This window comes from Canis lupus, chromosome 9 (genome assembly GCF_011100685.1).
Source record: "Canis lupus familiaris isolate Mischka breed German Shepherd chromosome 9, alternate assembly UU_Cfam_GSD_1.0, whole genome shotgun sequence".
In the NCBI taxonomy this organism is placed as follows: Eukaryota; Metazoa; Chordata; class Mammalia; order Carnivora; family Canidae; genus Canis; species Canis lupus.
Window position 1 is genome coordinate 60,653,015 of NC_049230.1, and position 16,796 is coordinate 60,669,810.

A 16,796-nucleotide genomic window follows, 5' to 3' on the forward strand; every position below is an offset into this window, starting at 1 on the left:
AAATGTATTATAAAACCAGACAAATATTATTATTCAGAATGAGGAGAGAACTTACTTCCAGGTTCTCTTCTGAAAGACCTCTTCAGATGATGGAATCAATTCTAGTAAAAGAACTTTGGCTTAGAAATCTGAAGATTTTGTGTTTCAGTTCTGGCTCTGCCACTGTTACGTGGCCTTGAGCAAGTCACCAGTTTCTTTGTTTTTTACAAAGAGAGAGAGAGAGAGAGGAGAGAGAATTCCTTCCTGGCCTGACCGGGCTCTGTGGCTATTTGGAATCACTCTCCTTATACCAGCTGGTCCCAGCTAAAGCAAGATGAGTCCTGCTCCTCGTGGCTATAATTTTGTATTCCTACATCTCTCTCCTTCCTTACTTTGCCTACTAAACAAAAGTCTCCCCATGTTAACTGTTTTGAGTTTTCCCCAAGACAATAATTGTCGTGGAAAGATCACAGACTTCTTGAATCTGATCAACTCAGTTTCAAATAACTTTACTAGTGATCAGCTGTGTTACTTTGGCCCTAAGACCCCCCCTCTCTGAGCTTCTCTTTCCCTGCAGGATTGTCGTGAGAATTTGATAGATCATGGGTGTGCAACTCGTAGCCAGGATACGTGTTCCACCAATGGTCGTTTAGAGGAAACTTTTCTTCCAAGTTAAAATAATTTTGTTTCTACAGGAGAAGCTGGTTTACCTGGCAATCTGTCAGCAATATATCCATTTTGAATAATCTTCTTCTAGTTCATAAATGCCACAGTAATCGAGCTTCTCAATAGTATTTTGTAAAATATTTATTGATACTCCACTCTGCTGCATACTGGGAACAGTGACTAAAATAAAGTGTGGTCTTTATCCTCAACAAACACGTAATTAAGTGGGAGGGACGGAACAATAAATAATAATAATAGCCCATTGTGGGATGCCTGCATGGCTCAGTGGTTGAGCATCTGCCTTTGGCTCATGTCGTGATCCCGGGGTCCTGCAATCGGGCCCTGCATCGGGCTCCCTGCTCAGCTGGGAGTCTGCTCCTCACTTCCCCTGCGAATGCTCTCTTGCTCTCCTTCTTCTCACTCTCTTTCATTCAAATAAGTAAAGCCAGTATTTTTTTTAAAGATTATTTGTTTATTTATTTATTTATTCATGAGAGACACAGAGAGAGAGGCAGAGACACAGGCAGAGGGAGAAGCAGGCTCCATGCAGGGAGCCCGACGTGGGACTCGATCCCAGGACACCAGGATCACACCCTGGGCTGAAGGCGGCGCTAAACCACTGAGCCACCGGGGCTGCCCAAGTAAAGCCTTTAAAAAGAAAATAATCAAGTTGTTTCCTTCTAAAGCCCTGCAGTGACTCCTGTCACTTCAGAACATTGTCCCAACCCCCTTATAATGATATTCAGACCCTTCCTTTCTGGACCCCACCTCCTACCCAGCCATGGTCTTCTTCCATCCCCTTTCTCACATCCTTCCCTTATTTACTGTAGACACGGGCTCTGGAATGTCACTGTCTGTGCTTAAATCCTGGCTTCACGTCCCGTTGGCTGTGTGACTTTTGACAAGTTAATTCACATCTCTGGGCCTTCATTTCCTTAACTGTAAAATAGGGTTGTGGAGGATTAAATGAGATGATACATGTAAAGTGCTTGGCCCCATGCCTGACCCATGAGTGCCTGGTAGGTGTGTGTGCAACTTGTTATCTGGCCTCGGCAGAGCTCACTGGTGAGACTTCCTGCGCACTCTCCACCGCTCTCTGTTCTCCAGCCATTGGAACTGTCTGCAGTTGCCCAGATAGATCCTGCTTTCTTCCGCTTTCACAACCCCCACTGCTGCAGCGCGATACCTGCTCGGTTCTTACTGTTGGCGGCACCTGTCTATCTCCCGCTCTGCCCCTTCCTGTCTGGCCCTTTGTAACCTAGCTGCAGACTGCCTCCTCCTCAGCTGACTCCGAGATCACCTAGATCACGCCGGGACTAGGGGTTTGCCCTGTGGGTAAGGCTCAGTCTGCCCAGGCTGGAAGGGGATGTCCCTGCATGCATGCACTTTGTGATGTGGGCTCATCTTCCAGAAGCTTCGTTTTACCTGTGCCTGCAATGCCAAGGGTCTTGGGTGCTGATATTGAATGCAAATGCACCTGAGTGACAGAAGACCACTCTAACTGGCTTTGACCTCCCCGGGATTGCAGACACAGTATTTCCTCAGAAGCTGTCCTCTGAGTCTCCCCTCACTGCTAATAATGTTTTGTGCCTCAGTGTTCCAGCTGCTGAATTTCTCTCTCAAAGTATTTTAGCTTTGCTTCCCCCAGATGCCCAGCCGCCTTTCTCAAGTGCATCATAAATCTCCAGTCCAGTTCTCATGCTCTTGTAGATCCTCCCGATGCGCTCATCACAGCAGTGCAGTGTGAACTCTCTACTAATTAATGTCACTTGTGTGTTTGTGACACAGCCTTCAACTGTGGTAATGTCAAGCTAAGCCATTGTTCAGACCCTGTTAGTTGGCAGAAGCCAGGGACCTTAATGTGACCTCTTTATTTTATAGATGAGTACAACAAAGCCCTGGAAGTTACATGACTTTCCCAAGGTCACACAGTCAGAAATTTCCTGTCTAAACTGGGGCTAGAGTTCACATTTTCTGTTTTTTTACTTTGTTTTATTTCTAACTCACCAAAAGCCACTTAGTTTCTTTTTTTTATTAAAAAAATTTTAAGGGTGCCTGGGTGGCTCAGTCGGTTGAACCTCCGCCTTTGGCTCAGGTCATGATCCTGGGGTCCTGGGATCAAGTCCTGTATCGGGCCCCGTGCTCAGTGAGGTGAGGAATCTGCTTCTTCCCCTGCTCATGCTCTCTCTCTCTCTCATATAAATAAATACATAAAATCTTAAAAAATTCTTTTTAAACTTAAAAACTTATGGTAAAATATGCCTAACTTCCCATCCTCACCATTTTTAGGTATATTGTTCGGCAGCATCAAATACATTCACATTATGGGGACAGCATCACCACCATCCATCTCCAGAACTCTGGTCCTCTGCACCCCTCAAACACTAGCCCTCTGTTTCTCCCTCCCCGTAGCCTCTGGTAACCACTCTACTTGTTGTCTACGAATTCTGACACCTCTAAGTGCTTCATAGAAGTGCGACCATTCAGCGTTTGTCCTTTTGTGTGGCAGCTTATTTCACTTCACATAAAGTCCTCAAGGTCCATCCGCCGTAGCAGGTGTCAGAACTTCCTTCCTTTCTGTGGCTGAATAAACTTCTATTGTGTGTGTATAGCACATTTGGTTTATCCACTCGTATGTTGATGGACAGTCAGGCTGCTCCCACCTTTTGGCTATTGAGTCATGCTGCTATGAACATGGACGTAGAAGCACCTGTCCACCAAGAAGCATTCCTTATATACATCGAGAGACACTTGCTGCTGCCTACCGTTGCTACTCGTTTCTCCCCACCACCCCTCCCCCTCAATGGAAAGTTTGGAAAATACAAAACAAGCACAGTGAAGACTGGAAAAGTCACGATATTTTTGTGGTATATATTTACAGGATTTCTTATTCATGCTGCACATGAATTTTAAAGTTTTATACCTACTAAGAGAGAATTTTAGCAGAGAGTCCCAACTGTATAGAGTGAGAACACTTGAAATGTATTTAAGAAACAGAGAGCCTGAACAGTGACTGTGACCTTGGCCAACCCTGGCCTTTTAGAGATGAGTTCATTCTAAGTATGACCTTACTTTACCTGACAGCCTAGAGGGGGAGCTCTTTGTAGCTTTTCTTTAAGATCAGGTTAGTACTCGTCCTGTCAAGTGCCCAGTCACCCCCACCCCCCCGACCTCCTCCCCTTCCACCACCCCTAGTTCGTTTCCCAGAGTTAGCAGTCTTTACGTTCTGTCTCCCTTTCTGATATTTCCCACACATTTCTTCTCCCTTCCCTTCTATTCCCTTTCACTATTATTTATATTCCCCAAATGAATGAGACCATATAATGTTTGAGCACTGGGTGTTATTCTGTATGTTGGCAAATTGAACACCAATAAAAAAATAAATTTATTATTAAAAAATAAAATAAAAAGCAAATACAAAACCATACAAAACAAAACACACAAAAAAAGACCCGGTTAGTAGAGTGGGTTACTGCGAAGAATCTGAATTTTGAATGGGGGTCTTTCCCGGTCACATTTCTCAAATATCCACTAGAGGGCAGTAAAAGACATAAATTTTTCAATAGACCAGGCCAGGGCCCTCCGCATCCCTTTCAGCCATCCGTGCAGTTACAAGATAATGGATTTCATGTCCAACAGCAGCTTTGGGTTAAGCTGGAGGGACCCGCAGCTGTAGCCTACGTGCAGGTCCTCCTCCCGTTCAGGCTGACATCAGTACATAAAACTTCATTCGATATGTTGGTCCCAGATTGTACTTTTATTTTGTCCACCTAAGTTCAGTGATTCTCAAGCAGAGTGAGCGTCAGACTCACCCCTCATGCTTTTTCCAAGATAAACATGCCCAGGTCTCATCCCAGATCCATTAAATCAGAATATCTGGGGCTGGAGTTTGGTGACACAGACTATATTTTTATCCTGGTCCATGAGTTCATTCTAAGAAGTATGCGTCCATTCTTAACTTTAATGACTGGGGGGAAACGGTCACTCTTGAGTAAAACCTCAGAGGAGAGGTGAATATGAATTCTGGAAAATCCCTTTTGAAAATAGAGGTCACTGATGGATCTGGTGGCCATGGGGCTCTGAGGATTTCCCATAGATTGTACCTATATTATAACAAGCCAGGAACCTGGGCAGAAGCTCTGGAACTGGGGAAAGTCCTGGCAAACTCAGCATCTGTGGTTACAGCTCCAAGAAGGCCATGCTCAGGGCCCAGACTCCTTAGTCTGTGGACTACACCAGCTCAGTCTGCCATAGTGAGAGAATCTCCCCTATAGTATTCAGAGAAAAGAGGCCTTTAAAAAAAAAAAAAAAAAAAAGGAAAAAGAGGCCTTTAATTTTATCTTATGAGAGGAAAATGGGTATAGAGAACCTGCAGCAAGATCAGACGACCTCAGTTCTCATCCGATCCATCCCACCAGCCAGTTAGGGGACCCCGGGCAGGTCATGTCACCTGTCTGAGCCTCAGCTTCCTAGTTTGAATTACGCGAGGACCGGGGAGCGTCGAGCTCCGAGGATCCTTCCAAATCTAAAATTTCAGTCATCCTATTAGTATTAATAATTATGATTTGTATGGTCCTACCCTGGCAAAGAGCAGAAGAAATATTCAGTAATGCAATGAATGACAGAGACTATTGACCATGCGGTTTAATTTATTTAAGGCATATACACTTAATTCAAAGGAGAAAATACTGCTCCCCGTAACATATTGAACTGTTAGTATCTTCAGCATAGTAAAAGCTTTCCAGAGGGAAAAATTATCCATCAGTGCAATCTTGACATTTTTCACTCCCTGATCCATAACTGTCATCTCTCCAGCATGCTTATATTTACTGTGAAGGGCCAACGTAGAAATGCTTTGGATGCATATTAAATAACTACATAAACGGTCAAGGTCACAGTTGCCAGGAAGGCTCAGCGGAGGGCCCTGGGAGGCTTGCATTGATCTCTTGTGAACTTCCATTCTCGAATCCTGCTGACAAGGGGAAAACAATTGATGTGGACCATTATTAAGGTTTTAAGTGTTTCTCCATTGTTAAAGATCTTTTACAAGCCCCGAGTAACCGATAGCGCCCATGGAATTGGCAAAAACTTCACTGAGAAATACAGGCTGACCAGAGAGATAAGTAAAAGGCAGAGCGCGGATGCCCTGGGCCGAGCTGCCACAGCAAAGGTGGAGGGCCAGGAGCAAGTGCAGTGTGGAGGCTTCCTCCTCCTCCTCCTCCTCCTCCTCCTCCTCCTCGGCCTCCCAGGTATGGCCCCAGTTAGAGAGCCCAAGACGGAGAGCCCAGAGCTCTCACATCACAAGCTGCAGAGAGACTGGCTCTCTCTTTCACATCCACCTCCTCCTCCGTATTTCCTCCAGCTTCCCTGTCCCCTCTCCTGCCATTTGGCCCATACGCTCCCCTTCTCCCTCCTCACCATTATCATATCATCGTTAGTTAAATGTCTTGCCTGTTGTTAAATCTCATAACTGACAAAGACCTGGGACTTGGACCTAGCTCCTATGACCATAGATCCACTGCACCCTCGGTCCCCCTCCTGGTGGACAAAATTAAGGGCAGTCCTTAGGCCACTATCTCAGTATCTAGTACAGTGTTATCTGCCTCATGCTCCTTCCTTGAAGACTCACATGGGCAGAGCTCACTTGGTCGTTCACTCACCAAATGTTTGCTGAGGTCCTACTCTGTCTTGGGGGTCCAGAGAGGAAAAGAATATAACGCTAACTATTTTTTTCCCCCACCAGGTTCGAATGGTGAAAGATGGTGACCCCTCCTGGAAGCCCACTTTTATTGTGAAACCCGACGGTGGTTGTCAGGGTGATGGAATCTACCTCATTAAAGACCCCAGTGACATTCGCCTGGCAGGGACCCTTCAGAGCAGGCCAGCGGTGGTCCAGGAATACATTTGCAAACCTCTTCTTATCGACAAGCTCAAGTTTGATATTCGTCTGTATGTCTTACTCAAGTCCTTAGACCCCTTAGAGATTTACATAGCCAAAGACGGACTCTCTAGATTTTGTACAGAGCCATATCAGGAGCCCAGCCCCAAAAATCTACACCACGTCTTTATGCACTTAACCAACTATTCACTGAACATCCATAGTGGTAACTTTGTCCATTCGGACAGCACTAGCACGGGCAGCAAAAGGACTTTTTCTAGCATTCTTTGTAGGTTGTCTTCCAAAGGTGTTGACATCAAGAAAGTCTGGTCTGATATCATCTCCTTGGTGATTAAGACTGTCATTGCCCTGACTCCAGAGCTCAAAGTTTTCTACCAGTCGGACATCCCTGCAGGGAGGCCGGGGCCCACATGCTTCCAGGTAACCATTGCCAATCTCAGCCTGAGTTTCCAAACTTCACGGGGCCTGTAGAGGACTCCCTGGCTGCCTGTGGGACGAGGGGTGGGGACGGGGTGGCCAGAGGTGGGCAGGCGGTTGCTGGTGTGACCTTTGGTGTTAAACCTGGGTCTGACTGTCTATTTGCTAGCTGTGTGATCAGAGGCAAGTTACTTCCCCTTTCTCATGTGTAAAATGAAACTAACAGTACCTCCCTTCAAGGATTCTTGTAAGAATTAAATGAAATAACATATGTAAAGCACAGTGCTTGCCTATTTATTCATCCTTCCTTCCACCATTTTGTACCACCTGCTTAGTAGGGGCCAGGCACTGTCCAAGGTACTATGTAGAGAGTCAGGTCTCCTCTGGCTGAGGCATGGAGTTTGCTAATACAGGAGACAAATGATTTAAAAAGCACCTAGTATGAAGTATCACAAGTGCTAGAGTAGAATAAGAAATGTACCAGGCACTGTGACATCGTGGGACCATCTAACATTTTCTGGGTGGGACTGAAGATGGTCTGGGAAGACTCTGCGGCAGGAGTGGCAGTGGGATGAAGCGGGAGATTCTGGATAGGGCCGAGGAGACAGTGTTCTGAGGGGCACATGTTTGCAGCCCTAGGGGTAGGAGGGAATCCTACATTTCGAGGAGTTGAAAGAGGTTTGGTGTGATTGGAGGGTGGGGTTTGAGGCAGAGCTTCGAGGGAGATGAGGGAAGAGGAGGTGGGTCAAGTAGACAGGGGCCGAATCATGGAATGCTGAGAGCAGGCTCCCCCCACACACACCCCCGCTAAAGGATGTTTGCAGGGGAATGGCATGCTCAGATGTGCATGGAAGGCTGAGGGCAAGGGTCCCCCCACCGGAGGATGTTTGCAAGGGAGTTGTGAGCTCAGATCTGCACTTAACAAAGAACAAACCAGTTGCAGGATGGAGAGCAGATTGGGCAAGGCTGGGAGCAGGGGGGTGACTAGCGAACCGATTGCTTTCATACAAACAAGAGGTGGTGTTCACTTGGATTAGGAAAATCTCTGTGTGGGTGGAGAGATGGATCTGAGAGTCACTAAGGAGGTGGAAAAGCTGGGCTGGTGACTGGGTGGGACTGTAGTGGCAGGACAGGGGTAGCAAGGGACAAGGGAGAGCTGAGGCTGACTAACAGGTGGCTTAGGTACTTAGACGGATAAATACAAGTCCCAGGAAGGGGACCAGGCTTTTGTGAAGAAGGTCAGGAGTTGGAATTGCACATGTCCCCGAAGAGCCTATGCGACATCCAAGTAGAAAGTCTGAGGGGACAATTTGACGTTTGGGCCTGAGGTTCAGGAGCAAAGCCTGGGGCTGGGCTGGGACCTCATCAGCATTCAGATGATGACCGAAGCCAGGTGAGGCTGCCAGGGAGACGGATCCTCAGAAGATTCCTGGGGGTGCCACCATTTAGGTAAGGGGGAGGGAGATGGAGGAGGGACCAGCAAAGGGGGCTGACAAGAAAGGGCTTGGGGCATAGAGAGATGTCAGGAGAGGAAGCCCGCTAAGTGCCAGGGCAGATGTGCTTGGAGAAGAAGCAGGCAGGCTGGCCAAGGCCACTGAGCTGTCACATGAGACCAGAACTGAAATTTCCTGCTGTGCTTCATGATCAGTGAGGATAGTCTTCAAGGGAGGGGTGGGGCTGGGGCCACAGTGTGGTGGCCTGAGCCAGAGCTTGGGAGGGAAAGAAGTGGGAATGAAAAGTAGAGCGGTGAAGGTGGGGGGGAGGCTGGAGTCCAGGCACTCAGACACCTGGGCTCCTGCCACCAGGTAATCAGAGTGGAGAGCATATGGTGAGAAGGATTACCTCTGGGAGCCTCTCCATGTAATCTTTAAAATTACTTTGTGGAAGGTGAATATATATATATAAAACCACCATGTGTACGTAAGCTATGGAGCAGATCAACAAAATGGTCATCCCAAATGCCACCTCCGTATCCAAGACCGCCTGCGCACGCCCCATCCCATTTTCCTACACCCCACCCCCACCCCCAGGGTCATAGTATCAGGAATTTTATGTTTATCACTCCCCTGCTTTAAAAAAAAAATACTTTTATTGTGCACGAATGTATCCCTACCAGTATATTGTTTTGTTTTGCCTGGTTTTGAGCTTTATAAAAACACTACTATAAAGTACGTAGTTTTCTTCAACATTCTTTTCCCCTGCACACTGAGGTGGGTTGTCGGGACCAGATTCCTTTGCAACTGCTTTACATGCCAATATAAACACACACAATTTGTTTGGGTTGTTTCTCATCCTCCATCTAACACCATGGCAGGAGAGCAACAGGTAGCATGGGACAGAAGGGGCAGAAGAGGCAGTGGGGCAGCATCTCTAATGGATGGGCTGTTCATTCAACAGCAGAGGAAGACGCTGGTCCCGAGGTACAGGCTGCAAAAAAGAGAGGCTCCCCACTGGGGCTGGGCACTGGTCAGCAGGATTTCCAGGCAGGCTGGTGGGACCCTTTGGAGGGTGATTCAAGCAGTGATCAGTTCCAGGAAGGGACGGTTATCATTTAGAGATCTGTCCTTAGGCATTTGGACCCCAGGCTTTGGTCCCAGTTAGAATTTCCAGCTCAGCCATCAGGTAGGTAGAAAAGGTAAGTGGGTGGTGCAGAATTTAGAGAGAGGATGGGAGAAAACAAGTCCTATCCAAAGCCATCAAAAGGTTAGGACAAAGGAGACAGTTGCAATGTGGAGGCATCCAGGGGTCATCCCGGGGGACCATGTGGCCACATCTGTTTGACACTGACAGCTATTTTAGGAGTATCGTGTGGGCCCAGCATGCACAGCCAAGCCACAGAGGCCTGGCACAGTGAGCGTGCAGGGGGCAGGGCCAGGGTGGTTGTTTTGCTGCTTGTCTTGCTGTGGACAGGCTGCATGGGGCAGCCACTGTGGGGGAACAAGGGGCCCAAGCTATGGGGAGCTGGAGAGTGGACAGGGAGGGAGCCACTGGGTTGGACAGATGACGTCTGGCAAATGAAACCACAGTCCCATGTCTGTTTTCCTTTGCTTGACCACACTAAGTGCTTCCAGGCCCGGGGTCAGGGAACGAGCAGTGGACTGCAAGTAACACCCCAAGGAGGAGCCCTTCCTCTTTGCAGCTGTGTGACCTTGGGCAAGTTTCTTCACCTCCCTGGGCCTCTGTTTCTTGCTCTGTGAATCACCACACTCACTTCCCTACCTGCCCTCTTAGGAGTAGCATGAGGTATCATAGGTGGAAAAGCTTTGACAAGGTACGAAATGTTAGATGCTCGAAATTTGGTTTACCATATATTTTGGATTCGCAGTGATTGAGAAAATACTATTCCCCCCAGTCTTGGAGTCCTCTCTTTCTTTATTCTTACTACTTGGTTAAACACTTGTTAGTTTGAGTCTCGGGTACCTCAAGTAACTTGAAACCCAAAGATTTAGGGAGATGGTCTAGTCCTGCTATTGAGTTGCTGTGTGATCTTATAGAAGTCACTTAACTTCTCTGTGCCCATTTTCTCAGCCTCCTCACGGGGCTGTTGTCCATCCCACATGAGATAAAGAGTAGAAAGGGCTTTGCAAACTATAAGGTTCTGTGCGCATACAGAAAATGATTTCTCTGTCGTGAAGCCCCCTCCGCCTGCAGCCTGGGCCGGGCCCACGTTGCTCGCATTGCAGGACACGAGCCCTAGCTGGTGACATTACATTTATCTTAAACATGTGATTGTGACCCCTTTCCAATCATAGCCACAATAAGTACTTGGGAAATTGTGGTGGCCCAGAGCAGTTGCTGGCTCTGCTCAGGCTGTAATCTGTTGCCTAGGAACGCGGCGGCCCTGTCATTGCAGCCCGGCCCCTGCCACCACGCAGCCAGCACCCTGTGACACATCCTCCAGGCAGTCTTCTTGAGGGCAGCAGTGTGACCCTGGCTTCAGCAGTCAGGTCCATGTGGGGGAAGATGATTCATGTGGCAGAAAAACACAAGCAGAGGAAAGGTTTCCAGCTCGGCTTTCAACCACGTTCTTTCTCAATTCCGTTGCTTGGTCTCTACCTTCCTTTAGCTCTGTGTCTCATTCCCTCCTTGGTTCGTGATCCTTTCCCTTGGATGTCTGGAGGAGACACCTTTCCTGAAGCCTAAGATGCTTCTCTTCTTTGCCTTTTTCATCTCCTGCTCCCCTGCTGCCCTGGACGTCCCATAGGAGGGAGATGAAGAAGCAGCCTTATGGCCACACAAGGGCTTGGGTTTCACTCTCAGGCAACCCCGGGTTGGGGCTGATACCGGTTCCTCCTTCCAGCCAGGTGAGCTGGTGAGCTGGCAAGTTAATCTCTCTTCACCTCAGTTTCCTTATCTGTCCTGCCACACAGAGCAGTTCCTGTCTCGTAGGCATAAGTTCTGTGCTCCCAAGCCAGCCCATTTGTTCTCTGTCTTGGCCTGGCATGCTCTTTCTCTTGTCTCACTGTTTTTTGTTTTTTTTTTTTTTTTTGGAATTCACTGCTTCCAAGGTGCTGCTTGAATTCCTCCTTCTCTGTAAAGCCTTCCTTGACCGCTTCTGATATATATATATATATATATATATATATATATATATATATACTCTTTTCTCTCCTCTCTGGAATATTTCCTAGGCACGCACTGAGACAAGCCCCGAACTAGCTGTGGGCCAGGTGGTCATGGATAAGGCATGGCCCTTGTCCCAAAGAGGACGCAGGTTAGTGGGGAAGACTGGCACCTGGGGATCACATTTCCTTGTCATAAATGCTGGAGGAAGGCCTCTCCAGGATGCTGGGAGAGCACAGAGAAGGGAGTAATTAACTTGGCCTGACCTAGTCAAGGAGGGCTTCCCAGAGGAGGAGCCGTTTTAGCAGGAGCTTCAGGCATGGAGCAGAATTTGCCAAGCAGAAAGGGGTAGGCACCCCCACAGTGGCCTGCTTTGCTTTCCACCTTGCTTGGCAGCTGCTCCTGTGCCCCTCCCTCCCCTGAACTTTCGATGCTAGAGATTCCCAACACTCAGTGCATGGAAAGTTCTCTTATCTACAATCACTCCCTAAATTATCTCACTTAACCCCGTGGTATATCCAGCTGCCTCCTTTCATTTTCTACTCAGGTATCTAGTGGGCCTTTCACACTCAACATGTCCAAGATCAAACTCTTAATTTCCCTCCCAAACCTTGTCTCCCATTGTTTTCCTATTTCAGTAAACGCACAGTGTTTGATCAGTTATGCAAAGCAAACACCCAAGCCATCCTTTCCTCTTTTTCCCTCCTTCCTGGGTCAGCTACCAAAGCAACTCTTGCAAGTAGACTAAAATACATCCTAACCAGCTCCACTATTACCATCACAGTCTAGGCAGCCATCACCTTGCACTCATACCACCGCAATAGCCTCCTAATTGATGCCTCGTTTCCTATCCTTGCTGTCAATGGCTTATGTTTCTCATTGTAGCCAAAGTGATTCTGAAAACGTGTCAGATCCAATTACTTCCCTTGTGCAAATTCTCCAATGGCTTTCTCATTGCACTTAAAATCCTAGCTCCTTACTATGGCCTACAAGATGCTACATGATTGGGTCCTTGTCTTCCTATCTGATCTCATCTCTTACCACTCTTCCTCTTGCTCACTCTTTGCTGTTGTTCAAAAGTGACCTTGGTTCTTGCTGTTCCCTCTGCCTCGAATGCCTTCCTTAGCTCTTCAAATGACTTATCCGCTCTCTTCATTCAGTTCCTATTCATGCATCACCTCCTAAGACTCTTGCGTCTGGTCATGATGAAATAACAAATCTGGACTAAACGTCCTACTGAAAACAACTAAAGTACTGGACAAAACACATGAACTAAGTGATTTCAGATTTTGGACAACAGGCAGCTCAGCACTGTGATCCCTGAGGAAGTGGGGAGTGGAACCGAGGTTGAGTCTTATGGCTGCCACAACTTTCTATTGGGAGCAATCTCCAGGACGCAGACACAGGGAAGGGGAACCTAAACCAAGCCCCATGACCTCAATGAGCTGCAAAGATGGAGATCGAAGTTTGGGAAAGCTGAGGTGGCTGAAATTCTGTGGGCAGAATTCTGAAAAGAAGAGAAGTGAGCAGGAAAAGAGCCCCAGAATCCACGGAGATCCCTGTGTCATTCATTACTGGGTGCTAGGCCACTCCTGTGTGAATGTTGGTTCATAAACTTGGGCAAAGAGTGACCGGTCAACTGATAAGCCAAACAACTTCCAGTGCCCACACAGAGCAGGGAGAGATGTTCACGCTCTGAGTAGCTAGTGTGGATAGTCCTTGGCGGTCACTGGGAGCATTCAGTGGAGATGCCAGAGAAGTTATGCCTTAAAGGAATGAATCTTCCTTGAAATGGAAGTTAGGCTAGACCCAACATAGTGAAGCTTAATCTGTAGGCCTCGGAGGTGTCATATTAATCTGCAAATAACTTATCTGCCCAAAAAGCCCTAGCCCTTTTAAAAAGAAATCAAAATCCAGACACAGCATTATCACATTCACAATGTCTAGCATCCATTCTTGTCCAGCATCCAGCATCCAGACATTCCACAGAACAGATAAAGTAACCCATACCAAGGCTGGGGGGGGGGGGGGGGAATCAATACAGACTCAGAATTATCAGAAATGATGAAACTAGTAGGAAAAGGATGTTAAAACAGCTGTTATTACTCTGCACAGAATTTTAGGGAAAATATGAACTTAATGAAGAGGAGAGTGGAAGCTATTAAAAAGAACACAATGGAACTTCCAGAGAAGAAAATACAAAATCTGAAATGAAAATTTCACTGAATGGGATTAGCAGACTAGACACTGCAGAAGAAATGATCAGTGAACCTGAAGACATAGCCATAGCTTCTATCCAAAGTGAAACAGAGAGAAAAGAAAATGACAGAAAACAAGTGAACAGAACCTCACTGATCTATGGTACAATATCAAATATTTTAACATATGTGTAATTGATGTTCTCTGAACAGAAAAGACAAGGAAAATACAGAAAGATACTTGCAGAAATGGCCCCAAATTTCCAAATTTGGGAAAGAAAACTAGATGGGATTGAGATAAAAACTAGAAATCTTCAATCCAAAAAGCTTAAGAATCTCCAAGGAGGACACACACACACACCACAGCTTATCATAATCAAACTGTGGAAAACTAATGATGATCAAAAAAAGAAAATTAAAAGCAGTTAGAGAAGATACATTATGTTTAGAGGAACAAAGAATAATGAAAAAGTTATTCTCATCAGAAACTGTGGAAGCAAGAAAACAATGGTACGACAAGGCCTTCCCTGGTCATCCTTCTAAGCCACCACCACCCCCCAACCATCCACCATGTCCCATTCTTTGTGGCCTTAATTATTAACTTACTGTGGTCTCTCGATTCACTAAAATGTAAGCCCCAAGAGGGTAAGTTTTTAAAACATGATTTGTCTCATTCACCACTTTTATCCCCAGTGCCTAGAAAAATACCTAGTTATTTAGTAGGTGCTCAATGAATATTTCATCAATAAAGTTGTCTTCCAGGCAGAAGAGTATAAAGACAGAGCAGTAAAGCATCCTCAAACTATTAAGAGTTCAGCACAATTACAGCCTAAGATGTGCAGGGGGAGGGGGAGGAAATAAAGCTGGAGTGTGAGATTGATGTCAAGTTTTAGAGGAATTTGTAGGACATGCCATGGATCTGGAGCTTCATTCTGCAGGCAGGGGTTTTAGGTAGAGGAATGCTAATACTCTGCATTTTAGAAAAATTACTCTGGCAGCCCCTTGTGCCAGATGAACTAGAGGGGTGATTTGGAGAGCAGAGAAACAAATGGAGAAGCTATTAAATTAGACCAGGTGAAAGCTGGTACAGAATCGATGGAGGCCAGGAGCAGTGAGGATGGGCCAGCTCTGGAAAGCTCTTCAGGAGGTAGAACATACAGGAGTTTCATTGAGTAGGAGTTTGCGAGCAGCTACATGGTAAAAGATAAAGGAGAGAGTTTTGACCTGTATAATTGGGTAGATAAGGAATACGGGAGGCAAAGTCAATTTTAGAGAAAGGTGGTGTATTAATGATCTATTGCTGTGTAGCAAATTTCCCCCAAACTTAGCGGTTTAAACTCACAATCATTTATTATCTCTCAGTTTGTGTGGGTCAGAAATCTAGGCTTGGGGACTCCCTCTTATTCAGTCTCTGAAAAGGCTGCAATCAGCAGGATGGCCAGAACTATAGTTACCCCAAGGCCAGATGGGGAAGGAGCCTGGGGGTAGGCCTCAGGCCCCCCTGGCTATTGGCTGGAGACATTAGTCCCTTGTCACCTGGACCTCTAGAGGAGTTCACAACATAGCAGCCGGCTTCCCTCAGAGTGTGTGAGCAAGAGAGTAAGAGAAGGCATTCCAAGACGGAAGTCATAGTCTTTTTATAATATTTTTTTAAAGATTTTATTTATTTATTGATGATAGTCACACAGAGAGAGAGAGAGAGAGAGGCAGAGACACAGGCAGAGGGAGAAGCAGGCTCCATGCACCAGGAGCCCGACGTGGGACTTGATCCCGGGACTCCAGGATCGTGCCCTGGGCCAAAGGCAGGCGCCAAACCGCTGCGCCACCCAGGGATCCCTTTATAATTTAACACTGAAAGTGACATCGCATCATTTCTGCCCTTCGCAGTTTTTGGAAACAAGTCACTAGGTGTAGTTCACACGCAAGGGGAGGGGATGACACAAGGGCATGATTACCGGGAGGTGGAGATCATTGAGACCATTTTAGAGGCTAGTCAGTTTGGATATGCTAAATTTAAGGAACCCAACCTCCCAGTTGGGACTACTCTGGATGTAGATGGATATGTAGTTCAAGGCCTCTCGTTGATTCTTCAAAAGAGAATCTCCTCTCGTTGAAATGTAGCTCGGAGCCTTGGCATGAGTTCACAAGTAATGGCCAAGGGCCCCTTTTTCTTCCCAACCTGTTTTGGAAGCTTCTAGAAGGGCTAAAAGACAAGTAACTTTGAATCCCCAGAGTACCTCTTGAGTAGGAGGTGGGCAACAAACACATAATTGCTGACTCAAGCACTTGCATGAGAGCAGAGTATCATGTGATTGAAAAGCTTGCCCCTTCTCTCTCTCCCCTTTTAACAATTCCTGCTTTGCCATCAAACCAGAGAGAGGTTTCCCCCGCTCTAAGCTGCAGGTTTATGATCTGCATAAAGTGGCTGTTAGACTAGATGAATAGTTTTTAAAAAAAAAAAAAAAACATAAAGCTTTTTTCTCCGGGGACTCCAGTATATGAAATAGGTAAAAGTTAATTTGATTTGGCCTCCCCAGTGCTTCCCCAGAAACGAATCCCATTTTGAAAAACACTGGACCAAATAAATTCCTGACTTTTTTGCCAGCTCTAACATGCCAGAGTTTTATGACAAGATAACCTCTAACTTCCTCCCAGGACTATTATTCTGTTTGTTGAGATCCATTGGTGCTACGTATTTCACTGAACTTATGAAAAGAAAACAAATTGTATTTCCTTGAACTTGCAGAAAAATAAAGCTGACCTTTATTAAATGTTTACTATGTTTCAGGTACTATGCAAGATATTTTACATCACATTATCTTTATTTAATAAAGATAAAATAAATAATAAAATAATAATAAAATAAATAAATAAATAAATAAATAAAATAATAAAATAAAAGATAAAATAAAATAAATGTCCTGCCCACCCCCCCTCTTGCCACCCCCACCACCACCACCACCGCTAGATTGTAAACTCCATGAGAGTAGGGAACTTTTCTGGTCCACTGCTACATTTCTAGAAGCTAGAATAGTTCCTGGGTTATAGGAAAGCATTCAATAAATATTTTTTGA

The 16,796-nt window shown here is 46.1% G+C and overlaps 1 protein-coding gene across 1 annotated transcript in view; it reads left to right on the top strand.

Annotated features, from left to right (window-relative positions):
• Window positions 1-16,796, top strand: part of TTLL11 (tubulin tyrosine ligase like 11) — a 244,572-nt gene that overhangs the window by 95,099 nt on the left and 132,677 nt on the right. The window contains exon 4 of the mRNA XM_038546068.1: window positions 6,389-6,964. Within this exon, the coding sequence (XP_038401996.1) occupies window positions 6,389-6,964 (576 nt within the window). The remainder of the gene's footprint in view (window positions 1-6,388; window positions 6,965-16,796) is intronic.